This window comes from Lepisma saccharinum, chromosome 3 (genome assembly GCF_977018435.1).
Source record: "Lepisma saccharinum chromosome 3, izLepSacc3.1, whole genome shotgun sequence".
NCBI classification, from domain to species: Eukaryota; Metazoa; Arthropoda; class Insecta; order Zygentoma; family Lepismatidae; genus Lepisma; species Lepisma saccharinum.
This window is the reverse complement of record NC_139231.1, coordinates 115,011,570-115,032,540: the sequence shown is the minus strand read 5'-3', so window position 1 is coordinate 115,032,540 and position 20,971 is coordinate 115,011,570. Positions and strand designations below refer to the sequence as shown.

Here is a 20,971-nt window from a genome sequence, read left to right as displayed (position 1 = left end):
TAGGGGGCAAAAACCCCCTCAAATGTCAAGATGAAGACAAATTGTCGCGGGGATCTGACCCTGAAACCACGTAAATATGACATAGGAAGAAGCAGGGGGCATAGGGCGCCTCTATGCACCTGCCAAATTTCATGGAAATCGGAGGGGGACACAGGGGTCAAATGCCCACTTAAATTTGTCATCATCTTGACATTTGAGGGGGGTTGACCCCTAGAACAGTTTTTTAGCCGAAACAACAAACACGTATTTCTTCCTTTGGGCTCCTCTATACACTTGCGAAGTTTCATGTAAATCTTAGGGTTACACTTAGATAACCTCCCTTGTTAGTCTTACACTTTGTAATTATATAACACTGCATATATTATAATGTTTTATTTTAATTTTTAAAACTATAACTGTAGAACAATTGTATAATTTTTGTATAACATTTCTATCTTGTTAAATGTGTTAAAGGTTTCATCCTGGAATGGAATGTGTCACATTTATGTGTGTTTCCATTTCCAATACATTCGAATGAATATATATTCGTTTTAATGGCATTTACAAAATCACCTCTGACATTTTATGTTAAACAAGTAAGATTATTTTTTTGCACGAGTGTGTTAGCCGATGCGTAGCAAAATATTTTAGGAACAACGCTTGAAAAATAATCTTAAAGAACTAACTAATGAAAAATTTCTTTGTAATCGAAGATCATAATACCTTTTAAGGTGTGGTAATATTATAATGGGATTGAGATACGAAACTCTCGGATCCGGATCCAGACCTGAAACTTTTAGACCCGGATCTGGATCCGGTATATTCGGATCCGGATCTGGGATTTTCGTATCCGGATCCAAACATATCCGGATTTTTCGGATCCGGATCCGTTTGGCCATGCCTACTTCACATTATTTCGAGCAGCTAATTGATAAGCAATTGAACAAATGTCACCTTTTGTGAGTCCATTAACGAGATTCCATTTCTAAGACATAACTGACAAGATCATTTTCCAAAGCTGGAGAGAAGATTGGCTTTCGACCTACACGTATTCTTGCAGCGTTATCTGCAGATTTGTCAGAATGTTCTCTAACTAATCGAAATAATGTGGTCCGTGGAACATCATATGTTTTGCTGGCACGCAGAAATCCCATTTCTTTTTGCCTGACTGCTGTCACTGCCTGCGTCATTTTCTCTGGGTCCCACTTCTTCTGCTGTACTCCTCCTTTCGGCATTCTTGGAGGGTCTGTGAATCTGCAAAATATAAAGAGACCATTTTGAGCATTAAATATGCAGATTAAATATAGGATTTTTTGTCATAATACATTTACAGTAATTATTGTATCTTAACATGGGCACAATTTCATTTTTTTTCTGCAAGGGTTTAGGAAAATCTAATTTCGTAATAAGAACAGTAATAAGGGCTGAAGAAGGAATGGCTGCCGCATAATAAGATCAATGTCGAGGGAATATTTGCCAAAAATGTTCTTGTTAACAAGTTGCAGAAATTTTGAGGGTGTCTTGATCCCCCCACAACATGATAAACATTCTCTGCCATTTAGCTGTACTTATAACTGCATGCAGGAAGTCATAAAACTATAAAAATGTGATTTTAACAAATTGTATCAAGGCCTGAAAAAGATAAGTATTCCACATTAACCACCCTCACCTATTCCACATTACCCGCTAACTACTTTTCTTTTTTAATCTTAAATTAGATAATAACGGAAACTTCCAGGACACCTAATTGACAATGCTTATTTAGCTACGACATTGGTGAACAATGTCACGTAGAACACTTGCAGAAATCTTACCTTGTGTTTGCTTTGTGTGTACAAAACGACGGTAACGAAAAAAAAGTCCGCTCCCTCCAAAACAGCTTTATGTGCTCTGTCAGCAAACATTCACAGTGGATGGCGGGGGTTGCTTCAGTGCTGCCATCTGTACATACTGTCTGATGGTTCTAAACTACCCCGATAGATGGTAGACATATGTAGTTGTAAATATCATGGTATTCCACTTTTGTCAACCATTCCACATTTACCGCCTCTACTCTACTTTCTCTAAATTTTCAAATAAAAATGAAAAAGATTTTGCTACAGTCCAAAGGAAAGAAATCTCTCGAGTAAACGTGGGAGTAAGAACGAATCCACTTAAATGCCTGTATATTTCTTGAAAATGCAAAAATATGCTGAATATGACCAAAAATCCATCAAAATATACTCTATTACACAGTAATGGCCAAATATGCCCTTAAAAAGCACCTTAATTTTATTAGTTTCTTCATAATATGAATTTCTATATGTTTGGGGAACACATCATCATTACCAAAAAAAATATGCTAAGTCATAAAAATCCTAGCCCTAGTGATTAAATTTAATTTTTTGTGCACAGAAATATTTCCCATCCCAATCCTATATTCTTACACGAGTAGGTCAGATTTGGTTATGGTACCATTTGCCTGCTAGAGTACTGCATGGAACCATTTACACTTGCTCGAAATCATTTGGGTCCTCCACCCTCAAACCCGCTATGCTCTAGTGTACCACACTCGTAGTGGAATGATTGACAGGTGTTATTGTCCCATATTACAGTCTAATAAGCAGAAATCCCATACCTGGAAGAAAGCTATTCCATGCGATTCTAAATAGTAAGTTTGTACAATATTGTATTTCTTTACACAATAGTTTAGATTATCTCTATTTTCTTTCTTTCAGGTCTGATATGGAGTGAAGTGAAACAACTTTGGGATATTGGCTTGGAAGAGTATGCAAATGATATGTGGAACGTGATAGACTTTGTTACTAACTCCCTGTATGTGGCCACTGTAGCCTTGCGTGTTGTTGCTTATTATCAGGTACGAAAGCAAGCAAGTGATGGATTTTTTTCTACTTTTCCAGGTAGCTATTTATGGAACACTCTCTAATGAAATAGCTCCTCAAAATCCATTGAATATGTTTCAGGATTCCATATGTATCAGTTTTAGATATTGTTAGAGTAGTAGCCTACGTACATAGTATTTTTTTATTATTATTATTTCTTCTTTCACTGATTATGTAATTTAATATGCTTTTACCATTTTTGCTGTTCAATCCTGAAGTATGGAAAGGTAACTATCGTATCATATATCAAGTAGCCAATCACATATCTGTAAGTAATTTATTTTCAGCTTAACTTTCCATACTTAAAAAGGAAGAGAGAGAGAGAGAGAGAGAGAGAGAGAGGGGGGGAATATCACTTCATTTCTCATTAACCGACTAGAATGAAGAATAAAGAGAATGTCTCCAATTTCGTTAATTTTTGGTATACTAACTAAATTTGGCCTTCTAATCACGAATCTGTTGTTAAAATGTGGGGGTCACATGAAAAAATTGTTGCCATGAACCATGCATGGGTAGCCCCACAAACCATTCACGGATAGCCCACAAACCATTCACGGATAGCCCAATGAACCATTCACGGATAGCCCAACGAACCATTTCCGGTAAGGTTAGATTAGACAAACTTAGTTAAAATTTTGTTCCTAAAACAATGTGATACAACTGTAAAAAAAAAATTCACTTATATTGGTTTTTTCCCTATTGCCACATGTGACCCCCGCATTTTAACAACAGATTTGTGGTTAGAAGGCCAAATTTAGTTAGTATACCAAAAATGAATGAAATTGGAGACATTCTCTATATTCTTCATTCGCTCCCATTAACCTGCATCGTTCAAATGCTGTCAATTTCGGTGTAGAAAATATGAAATCTGCAGACTGGTGCTTATGGACTGATAGAGCTCTTCTTTTTAAGAATTATTTGACCATGTCTCTTTCTGTCTCTCTCTCCCTCTTCATATCTCTGTGTGTGTGATAGAGAGAGAGTGAGTGAGTTAGTTTTGCTATATTTAACAATCTTTTGCTGGATAAGGCTTCAAGTCCCACAAGCAAGTTTGAAAAAAAAAATCTGCATCTATTTAGTCGTTCAACACAGGTTCATGGTTACCACTCGTATTTTTTTTCTTTTGGAAGACATGCTGAAGGGGTTGAATGTTGTGAAAACATTGCCATGCCAGGATACAAAATAGGATACAGGATAGAAAAATCATTTTTTCGAGAGCACGTAATATCGAAATGAGGCCTTAATGAGCAACACATTCAGAGAAAAATTGTTCATCTTGATTCACTCTACGTGGTGTGAAATTTTGTCCATTTTTGACAGTGACACCTTGCATATGTATGTGTGAGTGTGTGTGCTTATAAATATCCACAGTCAGTGTGAATGTTACTGGTTGGAGAGGTGATGAAGACAGTGTAGGTGAATGCATGTGCAACTTTACATCTTTTCACTTTGTTTTACAGGTCCAAAAAGAATCACGTACAACAGATCTTCCAAGGGAAGAGTGGGACACGTGGGACCCAATGCTTATAGCTGAAGGACTTTTCTCAGCTGCAAATATTTTTAGGTAACCATGACAAAGATATTTAAAATAGTTCAATTAGAATAACCTTTTTATTATTAAAATTTGCTTCGATATATCTGTCCATTTCTTCACATAACACACAAATTAAAGCATATCAAGAAGAGGCATATATATAAAAATGCATTTTCTTTGTGAACAGTGATGATAGATTGATTTAATTTTTATAAAAAATAATCTAACTACAAATTTTTTTAAAAAAAAGCTGATGTATTTGCTATTTAAATTCCAAATTATCACATTTTTACAACTGGTTGGAAAATATTAATGTACATTTTCATTGTGAAAAAGAATACAATATATGCAGGACCTACAATCAAATTTCAAAGGGCTGGTGAGGCTAAAACTGAAACCTTAGATAAGTTCTGATAGATAGTAGTGGCTAGGTACTCTTATTAATTGTTGCAGTTACTAAGACCATGTACTCATAGGAGATAGTGAATTGGCAGATGGTGTGCACAATTCAAACCACAAAATCCCTATCTGCAACCATCCATGCATTCAACTGAGAACAGTTGGTGTGGCAGCTTTCTTCTTTGCTCAGGAAAAGGCACTTTGTTAAAAAGCTTGGTTTCAAGTCATCTACAGCTTCTGTCTTAGAACTATTACTTACTGATATGCACCATGCCAATTTGAAAGCATGGCTGAGATCACTGTCAGATAATGAAATGAAGGATTCTATCACAAGCATTAAGATATTTTCAAGTGACTGTCATTTGAAAGCATTGACCCTTCACGAGATCTCTATCTCCCTATGTGTATGTGGTTTAATACTTCAGAGTTTTAATAAATTAAAATTACTGTATTGTATATTTACTGTCAGCCACAGTATTGATGAAAATACATTTTCTGATTAGTGTATGACATAATATTAAAGTATCTGTCATGTATTAAAGCAGTACAGTGATACTTTTTTTTAAAATTTCAGTACCACTACATTGTTATAATTTGATGTTAATGTTGAGAGAGCCCAAAAGTATTATCATATTATTTGACTGTAAACATGATAGTGTATTATGTAGATTTTGGTAGCAATAACAGGTTAACTATTATTATCATTTTTCTTTTATCAGCTCTCTAAAATTGGTGTACATCTTCTCAGTAAATCCATATTTAGGACCTCTTCAAGTATCTCTTAGCAGGATGGTTATGGACATCATGAAGTTCTTCTTTTTGTATGTTTTGGTGCTTTTTGCTTTCTCCTGTGGTAAGTGTCCTTTTAAACATGTGTTTCCATCATTGTATTTGTACTTTATTAATTTGCTTTACTTTGAATTTATTTTACTTTAGATATTTTGTTCTGCTGTTTGTGGATTTCTTCTGTATTTTGGGAAAGTTGTCTTACCTCTCGCATTTGTGCTTGAGCCATGATAAACATTTTATTTCTGTTTCAAAGACAGTAAATGGTGAATGCTCGAACTCTTTTCTGGTGCACGTAAGTAAACAGCTACGTTCCTATTTTATTGTCTTTTCTCCTTCTTTTTTTCTTCGTAGCCCTTTTTTTCCTAATTTTTGCACAGTTTGCATGCAATGATTTATCCAGAGTTTCTGATAAAGCTGGACACACTCATAATCATGCTGCTGCGCTTTGATCAAACCCAGAAAAATTACCAAAATGTGTGTGACTTGTGCACCTATGAGACTGGATATATTAAATCTGTTTCTGCTAATAAATATTAATGAACATTGCCGTAACGCAACTCCCATGCTGCGTTTGGGATCGAACCTAGAACCTCTAGATTTAATTGGGTGATGTAGTTATTTGTTATTCATCTCTCAGATGGTTATCACTCGCTTGGCCTAAATGTGACAAATGCAAGAGGTTACCTTTTAAAGGAATGGCGATAGAAATTAACTTAGATTAGATATGGGTTTTATACTCTCCGTGACTGAACCGATATGGATTGGTTAAGGAAAGGATATTACTTGCCTTACAAATATATGGAGATTGTTCCTAGCTTGTCCTCTCAACTATCACTTGTCTCTTGTCACACACCATCGTCCAATAGTCGTTCCCCACTTTGCTCCTCTCTCACAATCCGTAGTCCTTACTCTCTCTCCTATTCTCGCCAACTGCCCACACTACCTGACAATCCCAACACTCACCTCACGTTTGCCTAATTGCTTATTCTGCATTCCTTTCTCTGCTTCCTGCTATCCTAATACTTTATACTTCTTACCCAATACCTTGGGTACGATACGCTCCTCTACCCCCTAATGAAAATCTTTTGATTTTCACCTAAAGATGAAAAATTTAAAGCTGTATTCCATATCGATCCTTTCTATGCAGAGATTTTTTTTTTATTACAAAATATAGTCCCAAAATTATTGAATTAACATACCATAACCGAAAATGTGAAATTTGAGTAATATTGTTCTTGAAAAAAGGAAAAGGAATGGAGAAAAATAAACAATAAATAAACAAAATAAATAAACAATACTTGTCAGCGTATGAAAGGTGAACACTGACATGTGAGTTTGTTATGCTGACTCATGTATGCAATGATTGAGAGTTTTACGTCACACACGTTGACGTTATGATTGTCTATGCATAAAATATGTAAACACACAACACGTAACACAATTATAAGGTTATTGTTCCATCCGTATTGACCTAGTTAAAAGGTGTGTGGCACAGTAACACACTAATGAGGTAATATGTCATCAATCCTGTAAACACTGACACTGCACAACACTATTAAATATTTTGAAGTTAATTATTTACAAAATCGGCAAAGTTTGTGATACTCATCCGAGTTACACTTGCACACATATGTCATATTATCGATGTAAATTTCACCGTCTCTTACTTTAGTGTATCATGTAAATATCGCTGTCATTTTTATTTATAATATATGTCAATTATCACAGTAAATATTTAATTAAAAAACTTGAAGTTAATCAAAATATATACACTGTATCAGTAACTGTCCTTGAGTAATAATATATGTACATGAATTTATGTATTTGAAGATAAGAATATAATAGTGTTCGATAGATAAAATCACAGCACTAACATTTGTCCATAAAATAATCCTTGAGTTATCCTGATTCTCACAAAGAGTTCAAGTAAAATACCATAATTTTACTCTTGTTATCATCACTTAATAGTCTCTGCGTATAGCAATGAAGTTTCTTCTTGAACCAAACCATGTATATATATGTATATAGTCAATTCCTTGTGGCCGTGAAAAATGTTTTTCACTGTGATGCATTAACTTTGCAGCTACAAATATTGTCATTGAAGAAAAACGTACAGTAGAGAACTGCATATCGTCGAATTGTGAATGTGAAGTATTTAGTTGTATGTAAATATTCCTTCAAATCGATGTATGTATTATCAGCGTTGAAGATTAGCTTATCAACTGATTTCGCTGAACTGCGTAATTAAAATTGATGAAAGGTCTAATTGTAATTCCTGTTTCCACGTGTCGAAAAAATAAAAGAAAAATCTCAGAAATAAAAATCTTGAGAAATTCTCAAAAAAAATCGTAGGACAAATAATTCCTCTGCGTCCTTCAGGTGTAATTCGTGTTGATTTCTTATTTCTCCAAGGTTTTAGCTGGTGACCATCTCTAGACATTGACATCTGTGAAAAAGTTGAACTGAGGACTGTTAATATGGTTTCATAATATTGTTAAAATGTTCATTTCACCGTTAAAATTTGAATTATCTGTGAGGCAATTCAGGTAGGTTTTGGAAAGGAAATTTGCTTCATATACCGAACAGGTATTTCCTCCTGATCGTTAGTGTAATGTGTGTGTGAGAGAACTTAATATGTCGGTATGTGTAGAGGTTTTGTTGAGACAAGGGCGCCTCTAAGTCACCCTTATTTTAAGAAAGTATTACTTGTAAATATTACAAGTATGAAAAATCTTGTAGTTGAGGGTTGTTATATTTGAGGAAATGGAATTTGAAAAGGAGTACCGATTCAGTCATAACATTTACTCTTACTATAAATTACCCAAATTCTGATTAATGCCATCCTTTACACACCAAATATAATTACAATCTGGAGAAGAGAAAATAAATAAATATAACTACTAATAATTACTAAAAGCAAATTGAACTTTACATATGAATGTAATGTAATGCTGTAAATACTCTTGAAGATTTAATGAGTGTATACTGTATACTACTGCAAAATTTAAATTATAATTGGTTTCTGAAAATATATGAATGCTTAAATTGACTGAAAATATTTATAAATAACAATTGAATTGAATGAAATACTTTAAATATTACTAAAAATACTGTGTCGAACGATCGCCCTTCTATTAGTATAATTGTTAAAAATAACGTCATTAATAAAGATTAATTGTAAAATACACAACTTGCTGATAGTGTTCATGACAATTGGAATACGTAAAATAATATTCTAAGAATCCGAAATTTCGTTGTCCATTATAGACTCTTTCTCTCCTAATGATATTGCAATCAGCCTAAAAATACAAAAAAATATGGAGAAAAAAAAATGAAAGTTGACAATAGGTAGTGTGTAACTATATGCATATGCATCTAACATTAAATAACATAAAAATAAAAACTTAATTGCAATTTATATTCCAAATGTTGCCAGATGAAGAAATATCGTTCTGAACAGACATACAATTCCATGTTCCCTTGTTTCTTTCGATCTGATAACCTGAGTTGAAAGAATGCTCTGTCGCAGTTTATTCAGTTCCCCGGCTAATGTGGAATGTAAGATATCTGCTGTTTAATTTGCAACGTGTTGGTTACTTCATGTTAAGAGAGAATTTTGCTTCTGTCGATGTAAATAGATATTGTTGCCGGAAGAAACGAATAGAATGCCTCACTTGCATATTTCTTGAGTTGTTCTGTCTTCCTGAATGTCACTCCAGTTTCCCCATTGCTTAAAGAGGAAGGAATTTTCCCGGTGCATCCGAGTTGAACTTTATCCTTTTGCTGACGAAACACATTTTACCATGAAGGCAGTTGAAATTGACTTTGGATATCGCTTCGAGAAGTATGAAATACATGTGAGGGAAATTTTAAGTGGGAATTTTACAAGATGGGAAATTTCTACCATGCGGAAAAAATTTTTAGGAAGTACTCTAAGTAACTTGAAATAACATTCAATAAACTAATTGAGTCGTATTTGGAATGAAGTATCCCAAATTAGATGGATCAAAGTAATGTACATGTTTAATGATATTTTACTCCTTCAAGACTGTCGTAATTCATCTCATGACTGTGTCGTTAAATTGTTAATAAAATCTGACAAGTGGCTGCTGATAACTCACGATCGTAGCTGTAACTTCTCCTATGCTCTTAATTGACTTATTAATCTTCGTATTAGATTTCAAATCTAGCTTTTATGTAAAGTTATGTAAGAAAAATATACAAAATAATTAAATCTCAATGTAAAATGCGTATAATTATAAAGGTAATCTTAATATTTATATTATTTCCATGTGATACATTTTATTATAAACATCAAAGAACTCAATGTGTTCACTATTCTCTTCGTTATTATAATTATCTATATTATAATTCTTATTATCGCTCTTATTTAGTTATTATTGATCTGTAGCTCGTTTAATTGAATAATGTACTGGCTGTATATCTAGTCAGCTCTTATTATAACTGTTCTCTTTATTTTACGTTATTTAAAACTTATAAAACTGATAATCTCATATTTCTGTCATTTATTTAGTTATTAAAATTATAAATGTAATTAACTTAAATTTAACAATTGAAATATTAAAATGTGTACTTGTTTAAACCCTATTTTGACTAACCACGCTAAATCATAGAGAATTTTAATTCTCATTTTTCCTTACCGAATGTGTTTAACACATTTTATTCATAAAAAAATACTAAAGTCTATTATCGACTTACACTATTTATCTTTTGTAGTTCACAAAAGATTATTTCCATCAGTTCTCTGCAGGCCTACAGAAATCTGAGGAAAATTTCTTGCGCGCAATTTATATTCATCAACATTCCCTTTGTTCACTATCCGTGAATACAATAATATTAATTATTATTATTTTTGCGCGTACCTTGGGTACGATACGTTGCAGTCTCTTCACAGCAATTACAGATAAGGTGGAACTAAGAAATTCTTGTTAATATTTAACATAATTTATTTTACTTGAACAAAAATGATAAATTATATACAGGGTGCTGCATAAGTTGCTAACCTGAAATTGCAAGTTCCAAACTATGCAGCAACTCACATCAACTAGACAATGTCACAGCTTAGCTGCAACTAGCAACTGTCTTTGTCTCTCTCTCTCTCTCTCTGGTGGCTGTTAATCCAGTTTGAATATATTCACATAGCAGTAGTCACTTCATTGGACATGGCAATCAATTAAATGCCAACATTGCAGCAGGATAGCAACTTATGCTTTGCACTGTAGAGTTCCATTCACATAGTTTTATGAATAAAAACCTAGGTTTTGTTCTCTTATAATTTAAACTTTTGATAATGTATATTGGCATGTTTAAAAACTAAATAAACAAGAGGAAACTGTTATATTGTGCTGTGCTGTATTGTACTTACCTTGTTCTGTCATGTGTTCAAAATTTCAGGTATGAACCAATTGCTGTGGTATTATGCTGATATGGAGAAACAGAGATGTCCTAATGCAACGTATCAGTATGATTCAAAAACCCCCAGTGATCCTGATGCTTGTATAGTGTGGCGTAGATTTGCAAAGTAAGTTTTCCCTATTCAGAAATTAATGTAATGTAATTAACACTTTATCCATGAAAAGTTGGCATCACTATTGATGCAGTCCTATATACTCTGCTGTGTGGTATATGTGTTAAAGTTTGGATATTTGTAAATGCTCTTGCCTAGGTTGCGTTTTGCCAGTAGCCGGGTAAGCCAACGGTTGCTTTCTCTCAATGGTTTCCCTGTTCGAAAGGTAACAATAGGACCTTGCCCCGGTGGTTGGGGGGCAGGTCGTTTGTCGGAGGTATAAATAGCGGGTTCCGACTTGTTACGGGCTCATATCCTCAGACACAGATTCTCAAGCTCTCAGATCAGAAAGTGGCCGTCCTTCAATGGATTAAGACAGTTTTATGGATGCATGGAGACACACAGAGAGTAAGCACAGTATGTGTAGGGACTTCAGAATAGAAGAACTATGTTAGACAACCTAATAGAATTAACAAAGTGCTAAATTATACAAAAACAACTCTTCCTATGTTGCTTGTTTCTTTCGGTTTTGAACTGGTAAATTTCAAAGGTCCACTGCCTTCATTTTCCTTGCAATCATCAGCATGGATTATTATTATTATTAATTTTTTTTTTCATTTTGCACCTGCTGAATTGTGATGCTGTTGCTGCTGCCGGATTGATAGTTGGGAGTAAGAGGTGCACCGTGGTGATGATGGCATCCTAGCAGCACGTCATCACTGTCAAGTGGAAGAAATACAAACTCCCGCCAGATGATTGCAAAGACAGCATTGACACAATGCAATTTGCATCTTAGTCTTTTGAGTAGGCCTTTGAAATTAATAAATTAAGTTACCACTGAGGAATACAAGCAGTGCTGTTTTTATGCTAATATTTTAACCTACCACATGGTATCATGAAACCACTAATGTTTCAGTTTTCACATTTTAATTATGGGTTTATAACTTAACTTAAGTTGTTTCAAAGCAGAATTTGAATAGGGACAGGTTTTAAAATAGTAATAGGACTGGAAAGGCTATGTAATAATGTTTTTCTTGTTATTTGTCATATTTCAATTGTCTTTCTAGAATTATAAGTGGAAAGAAATGTGATGTCAGTTCCAACAAATAATCAGTAACAATTGATTAAGTACTAAACTGTATTTTGAATTTTCCTGTATTAATGAAAACTATATTCATTCTTTTCCTTCATCAGATGAAGGGAGCATGTGTTCTCCTGAAACGTCACAACGAAAAACTGTTTTCTTATGCTTGTAATAACCGTAAACTACAGGAAAATAATTCTACAATGCAAGCAATACGTACATACAAGAAAAACTATATTCATATTTAATATCTTAATTTGTTAAGTGAGATGGAAGTCAAGAAATATTTTATAAATACATATTAGCTTTAACAATGTTGAACCATTCCTCTTTAATGTCATCCCTTCCAAGTTGCAATAAATCAAGCTTCAGGATTTTTCAATTCCTGTTACCTGTTGCAATTTATAAAACTTCATGATTTTAATTGTGTGTTTTCATCATTACAAAAATATTGTTCAGTGTGATCTTTTACATCTTTTTTTTCAGTTTATTTGAGACAACACAAACCTTATTCTGGGCAGTATTTGGGTTGATCGATTTGGACAACTTCGAGCTGGCCGGCATAAAGAGCTTCACACGCTTCTGGGGAATGCTTATGTTTGGAACATATTCAGTCATCAACATTGTAGTCCTCCTGAACCTGCTTATCGCTATGATGAACCACTCATATCAGCTGATTTCCGTAAGTTCTGTAAGTTAAACCAATTCCAATTATATTTTGTCAATATGTGAAAGAATAAACAATAATCTAAATGTCTGGAGATGCCCTGTTGTGATATCACTCTCCTATGAAGTCAAGACAAGTTGAACTCTCTTTTCTGCTGTCTTGCTATCTTCTGGCCTTGTCGTCATCTGCATTCATTCTCTGCTCTTTCTATACGTAAGTACTCATATTTTTCATAATAAATCTTTTTTGAGAGTTATGTGTGAGTGTATGTATTTAATACATACACATTTTGTTTTTGTTTTTGAACTATGATATATTGATGCACAAGATCAAATTAAAGTAAGAAGCTAAGGAATTAGCTGAAATAAACAATGTGCATGTTTTCAAAAACAATAAATCTACTTTTTAAAATTAAGAACATAGGTTGTAAACTTTATAGACTAAAATAGATTATTTATTAATTTGTTCTAAATATTTGCAAATAAGAAAGCTTATATATTAATACAGCCACATATTTATGCTGAATATAATATCAAGATTTTGGTACAAAACTGGGTAAATTTCAGGATGTAAAGCAGTTTATAGAATGGCATATCAGTGTTAAAATGGTGGATATAATCAAACTTTTATTTAATAACTATACTTATTACACAAAATAAACAATTCCATTTCAGTAGCACATTTATGCAGTTATCAGAGTATTAAGTTTATTGCTGTGAAATTGAGTTCACTTTTTACTTCTCAAATTACAGCAGAATCAATCAATTTCCTGTGATTTTGCACATTTCACAAGAAAATTTAGACTTCAAGGTGTGTTGTGTTGGTAAATAAACTCTACATTGTGTGTTTGAGTTTATTTTGTACTTTAAAGTTCATATCGCATCATTTCGTGTGGTAAAAAAAAGGTAAAGTGCTCCCCTGTGCATAGCACCACGCCATGAAGGCGTATAGGGGGTTGGGGGTAACGCCCCACACTTTCTTGATCCGGTCGTGAGTGGGGGTGATGTGATCAGCATCATGCCCCTGACCGCCTTTACCCCCCAGGGTTTCCCCCAGGTACCCATGTTATTCAACGCTGGGTGGGTGCCGGGGCCGCTTCCATCGTTAGAAAAGTTCCTGGATTTGAACCGGCTGGGGATCGAACCTGGGACCTTTAGCATGGTACTCAGACACGTTACCGACTGAGCCACCGCGGCCACATCATTTCGTGTGGAGGAAAGTGAACCTCACATCTTTTAAAACATGAAAAATGAGCATTACAACATGTTATTTCACATTTTATGTTTCTGCCAAAAATGAAATAGGCATGTGTCTGTGTATTAATTATTCATGCTTAAACATACATTCATAAGTTCATTTGTTTATAAAATAGTTAATCATTGGTGTCTATATATCTACCAATATATGCATATTGGTATAGCAGTCGATATTGAAGATCATTTTTTTCATTCTGATATTTCTATAAATAGCCTATAATGGAGCATACAGTTCTGGCATACATTCGTATTCAACACAGAACATTTGTTACTTAACATCAGATTGGCAAAATATTGATCTCAGTGGCGTATGCTGGGTTTAAAACCTGGGCTATCTCTTTCTATCATAATGTTCAAATGGGAGACTCTTTTTCGTTCAATTTCTTGGATTTTATTGTGATGTGACATTGCGATTAAAATACATACATTACAATTTACTAATAATTATAAAAATAACACTTTCATTAATATAAAAACAATAAGGAAAGCATTTCAAATATTTCATGGTTATTTATAAAATATAGAGGCCCGTATTGTGAAATATTTATGTAGGCCTACGTGCGAGAATAAAATATACGCGTATAATAAACTTCTTACCTTGAATATTTAATTTGGACAGGAACTCCATTCTTCTCTTGGCAACCTCTGTGGTAAAATGGTTATTAGCACAGTGCACTACGATGCCAGGGGACCTGGGTTCAAATCCAGGCATGGACATGGGTATTCTTTGTGAATGACCCTTCATGAATTTCATTGTATCGTCACTCATTCTCATCATCGCGATTAGCTAAAGTGGCAGAAGAGCAACACAAAATAACAAATCAAATCCATTCTTGTCTTCTTTACGATACCAGAGACCTGCATATCTTCACGATTTGAAGTTTATCCTCATGCAAAAGCAAAGTAAATTGTTTCAGCACTGGTTCATTAATTATGTCATTCATTTTCGTTCACTACGCGACGCAGTACAGATCACTCAAAACATATATATGTAATTCACGCACTCAATACACTTAAGAAAATCCACACAGTAAGAAACATAATTTTCTTAAACTTCCTTCAATGCGATTTCCACTCGCAAAATGCCCTTTGTCATCTTCGGCCAGTCAGTCTACCCCAGCCAGTCATAAACAAAGCAGCAGAGGGGTTGAAAACATGGTAAAGCGTGGTTTGTTGGTAGAAGGTCAGCAGCCTGTGAGTTCTACATGTGTTCGATAGGACAGTGTTGTTTTGGCCTAGAGGACAAATCCCCTATCACATGCCAGCCACTCTTTTCCCAATCCTGTAATAGTAGTTTAGTTTAAAAATTTCCCTTACCTGGGAAAATCCCATGCTGGTTAGTGAATTGGCATCGCTGTAAGGTTTTACCGCCGTTGTAAAACGAAGAGTTCCTTGTCTAAGAAGCCACTACAAATACGTCACAGACCACCTCCAGGCGCTGGTCGGGGAAGAATTTAACCGCTGAAGTCTGGTGGTAGTTTTAAAGGAAATGAGTCCATCCCCATGTATAGAGCGAGCACAAGGAAAACAAGCCTTGGACGAAAAATCCCGACGCAGTTTTATTTCCCGCAGTCGTTGTTTGAGAGTGAAGCATCAGTCACATTTGATAGTCGATTATTTTCTGTATTTAATCTGGGCTTCGGCGATAGCCTAGGTAGCCTAGAATATATGCGCCTGATTGATCTGGTACCAGTAAGCTTTATTTTATTGGTGTCAGTTTGTCCTGTCGGTAGGGCATCTGACTGCCACACAGGAGACCCAGAGTTTGTGATCTCAGGTGGGAATTTTTCTGATAATGCTCCTGCATAAATCTGCTCTGTGGTGCTCATCACGTCACCTTCACTACGGCAAAGATCGAGAATGTGCATACCCCTACCTCCATAATCATATGTGCCTTCATGGCATGGAGGGGGACTGTAACGATACTGGTATTGGATAAAATTTCAGACGAAATAATGTAATACATTTTACACTGAAAGATCACTTCAGATACTTTAGTATAGCCAGATGAGGATATCAATTGTGAGCAGATGTTCAGCAAGAAGGTCCTCACTAATGTTGCGTGATATATCGTCCAGATGATATATCGTGATAATGAAAAAATATTGTCCAGGCAATATCAACTAGACGATGTATTGTCACAATATTTTGGCAATATATATTATGTCTGCAATATATCGTCATGATATTTTGGCAATATATATATATATATCATGTCAGTGATATACCGTCATGATATTTGGTGATACGTATATATCGTGTGGGTGATATATCATCATGATATTTAATCAATACATATTTTGTCAGTGATATATCGCCACAATATTTGGCAATATATCGTGGAGATGATATATCACCGATATCACAATGCAGAAAATATATCGGATCGTGTCATCTGTGATGACATTTTCTTGATGATATATTGCGATATCAAATTTCCGATATTGTCCATCCCTAGTCCTCACGCAAGTGTTTCAATTGTTTGCAGAGTGAATGTGGTTGGTAGGATAGATGAAACATCAGAAGTAATGGTGGAGAAAATGATGGTGCTTCCTGCAGGAGGTGTGCGAATTCAGTGTACTTTGAGGGGGGGGGGGTTACATTAATTTAATGTGGTATTACGGACGTGTGCATGCATGGCAACTGTGAAATATGAGTTGGGGTGGAGGTCCAAAGTTAAGGGCAGAAAGCACTTCCTGTAAGTCAGAGCTGGTACCGACACCACTGTGGATACTCGTACCAATTTCTACCAGTGCTGATACTTGAAAATCATATCTATTCAAAGCAGTTCGATATGATTAAAATTTTCCAATTGGAACTATATTATAGGGATGGGACCGATTAATCGGTATTCTATCGGTATCGGCCAATATAGGCATATCAGTTTATCGGTAAAATTACCAACATCTGCTATATCGATAAATATCTGATAATTTAGTGCAAAATTCTGCCATTTTGTTGTAATTTTTATGGATAATCTCCATGCCCTAATTTCTAAAATAAAAAAATGTCTAAATATGGAAATTTCTTTTTCACTGCAGTCACCTTGAACACACATTTATTAAGGAGGTCAGTGAACCTTTCAGGTTCTTCAAGGACCATTTCTAATTTTATATCGGATCGGTAGAATATTGGTTTATCGGTATTGGTAAATTTTATATCATTACTTTATCGGTATTGGCCAAAATTTCATATTGGCCCAACCCTAATATATTATATCATTCCGCCAGAGGTTTGCTTTAAAATATTCATAATTTCATATGAGATAATAATTTATTTACAAAAATCTTCTTCCTGCAGTTTTATTGCTAAGATAATACAAATTATGCATTTTGCTTATTTTCCGGGATATGTACACTTGAAAAAATTGCCACATTTGCATGCATCTGGAATCTAGAAAAGTATCAGCGCTTAAATTTTAACTGATACGTTCTGATACCGATACCAGTTGTATAGTACCCCTCTGCCCTCCCCCCTTCCCCCATGTTAAAGTCTCCACAGATGTGGCATATGAGGATAAACATTGGTATCCTGATTATGACATTGTAGCTGAAGAAAACAAAACTTACATACCGTTGGTTGCAAGGTATGCCAAAGATTGTATGTTTAAAATGTAATATAATATGATACAATGGTCTGGTGCATCAATACATTAACAAATTTCACTTTTATATATCTAGTAGTAATTGCATGTGTTTGAAGTTAGTTTAAACCTAATAGTTTTATTTTTAAAATGGTCTAATCTTATCTAATACTAAAATTGTATTCAATTCTGCACTGCCTTCAAAAATTGCATGTTATAAAGAAATCAGTGCTAATGAGAATTTTTTCTTGCAATGAATTTGAAAGGGCTTATCAATAACATCCATTAATGTACATGCTGCATAATATGTAGACCAATTAATATTTAATTCAAAATAATACTTATTTATCATACATGATAGTTTAGACATAAGCATTATCATAAATAAGATCTTTTGTTTCATGAATCTTGCTTACGTTTGCCACTAGTCCACCTTAAGAAAGCTTGCAGAACAGATACAGTGTGGTGGTTCCATGCCAAATCAGGCAGGCGTTGACCTCTTGACTTCTCCAGTATTGACCATTTTTTTGCATGAGAGCCAGTGTGAACTCTGTTCATTAAACTCTACACAAGGGTTTTGGATAAAAATTAAATTTCACTGAATTACATGTTTATCTGTGAAACATGGTATTTTCAAATGCATGTATCATGGGAACTAGACAAGCTGAAAAGTGAAAGAGGTCTCATATTGTGCCTACAGAAACAGTAATTGATATTTTTTGGACAGAATGATACTTGCAGCTGTTCGGTGTTCAAAGTTGAATAGTACAAAAAATATCACAATGAATGTGCCTCATTTTTGGATATTAAGAGTTCCCATGTGTGTCTTTGCTGCTGATGATGATGCTTTGTCATATGGGAGAGGAAATATAGTTAATAACTAAATGTAGTGCATCTAATCTGCCAAGGCCTCTTGCTACATGCAGCCATTTGTTCTGAAAGGCTTAGCAGTGTACAGTCACTGACACTTCTGGGTTGGAATGATCCTATTGAAAGTCAGAGGTGTCCGTGACTGTACAAATAACTTCTAAGTGAACTTTGCACCCCTTCATCTATCCAACCCCTTATAATGTGGGTGCTGTCAAGCATTCAGGAACCAAAAGATAAAAATTCTTTCACATTAGAATTGTATTTTTTCAAATGTAAGTGAACATACATTAGTAATTTACTACATCCTTCCAATACCCTGCAAAATATTCTATGAATTACCACACATAACGCGATTGCCATCCCTCAGTTTTTCCATGACACCACCTATGATTTTTCACTAAAGTTGCTTGGGGTTTCAAGTTCAACATGAGCCATCATGGGTTCAATCCATGGTAAATTTCAAAATTTTGATGTTTTTCCTGCATAGTAAGGATAACTGAGGAGCTACTTGAATAGAAGTGGCGAAGTGTGGTCTGGAAAGGTAAAAACAGTGGCAATGGGAAGAGTTTCAAGATATTTTTCACACTATATAGGTGAAAAAATTGTAAAATACATGAGAAACTTTAAAAGTTGTGAAAAAGAAATTCTAAAAATAACACAGAGTTGTACGTATATGTCAAGCACATAACCATTTCTGGTAACAATGAATATCCTTCAGTGTTTTTGCAAATGTGAAAAGTTAACCTGACCTCAAAATATTGAAAAACTAGAAAAATCAATTGTTTTTCTCTTTAATTCAATTTTTGACTGAACATTTTGAAAGCATAGTAAGAAACTGTTCAAAATACGAGGGTTGGGGCAAAAGTCATTGCAACTATTTTATTTTTTGCAGATACCAGTCCGGTTGGAAAATGCGACATATACAGATGAAAGGACGAGGGGGGAGCTACATGTGGGGACAGTTAAAACACGTGAACATTGTGCCTCACATATTTATTACGATAGTGTACAGGACAATACTGGTTTGATCGTGCAAATCAATTACATACCTGTTCTACAGTTGACAGAACAAAACTGGGGCTAAAGGCCATCAAAGTAGTCACCTGCCATGTGCACCACACGCTGCCAACAATGTTGCATACTCGGAATACCATTTGCGTCAACATTGGCCGCACCATGTGTGAATCGGGTCATATGTTGTTGCACAGCATTGGCAATGTCCTTTCGTGTTGCAAACCGCCTTCCACGTAGTGGTTCCTTAACCTTGCATATGAGATGAAAGTCACAGGGTGAAATGTCAGGAGAGTACGGCGGGTGCTCCAATTCTTCCCATCCCCAGCGTTGCAGTTGCTGCCATACACACTCTGCTTTATGTGGTCTAGCGTTGTCGTGCAGGATGATTGCATGGGTGTCATTGTGTACCACTTCGTTCCACATGGCAGAGTACTACAGGAACTTCCTCATGCAACAGGTACGACGTGGCGTTCGGGAGAAACGTCCGGACCTTCTGGACAGTTCAATCATCCTGCACGACAATGCTAGACCACATAAAGCAGACTCTCATACGCAAGGTAAAGGAACCACTATGTGGAAGGCAGTTTGCGACACGAGAGGACATTGCCAATGCTGTGCAACAACAGATGACCCGATTCATACATGGTGCAGCCAATGGTGACGCAGATGGTATTCCGAGTATGCAACATCGTTGGCAGCGTGTGGTGCACATGGCAGGTGACTACTTTGATGGCCTTTAGTCCCAGTTTTGTTCTGTCAACTGTAGAACAGGTATGTAAATGATTTGCACGATCAAACCAGTATTGTCCTGTACACTATCGTAATAAATATGTGAGGCACAATGTTCGCGTGTTTTAACTGTCCTCACATGTAGCTCCCCCCTCGTCCTTTCATCTGTATATGTCGCATTTTCCAACCGGACTGGTATCTGCAAGAAATGAAATAGTTGCAATGACTTTTGCCCCAACCCTCGTACAATTTTGTCTAAATAATGTGTATTGTTGACTCTTTTGCTGTATTCCCAAGATATAAACATTTGAATATACTGTTTCCACAATAAGCAGTTTTTGCAAATTTACATTAGTGGGCTAAATTCAATTTTTATTTGAACGCCTTGCAAGATATTTCATCAAATAAGGTTGAAACTAGCTCACCAAACATGGTCGAAATTGGAGAGATCAAGATTTAGCACCTGCCTCATTTGACAGGAATTGACCATTACTTACATAAATAAGAAGTTGTAAAATATTTTTCTTTTTTGTTTGTTTGTTTTCAATCACTTCTCATAAAACAGAATGGTCTGTGTAGTTTTTTTTAAAAAACTTTTGAAGTGAATGAAAGAACACATATTTAGGATTATTCAAAACATAAATTTGCTAGAAAAATA

General features: G+C 35.0%; 1 protein-coding gene across 1 annotated transcript in view; it reads left to right on the top strand.

Moving 5' to 3' along the window:
• Nucleotides 1-20,971, top strand: part of Trpgamma (Transient receptor potential cation channel gamma) — a 449,908-nt gene that overhangs the window by 387,505 nt on the left and 41,432 nt on the right. Inside the window, exons 9-13 of the mRNA XM_083119232.1 lie at nucleotides 2,697-2,836; nucleotides 4,322-4,425; nucleotides 5,514-5,647; nucleotides 10,999-11,125; nucleotides 12,681-12,876. Coding sequence (XP_082975358.1) covers nucleotides 2,697-2,836; nucleotides 4,322-4,425; nucleotides 5,514-5,647; nucleotides 10,999-11,125; nucleotides 12,681-12,876 — 701 coding nt within the window. The remainder of the gene's footprint in view (nucleotides 1-2,696; nucleotides 2,837-4,321; nucleotides 4,426-5,513; nucleotides 5,648-10,998; nucleotides 11,126-12,680; nucleotides 12,877-20,971) is intronic.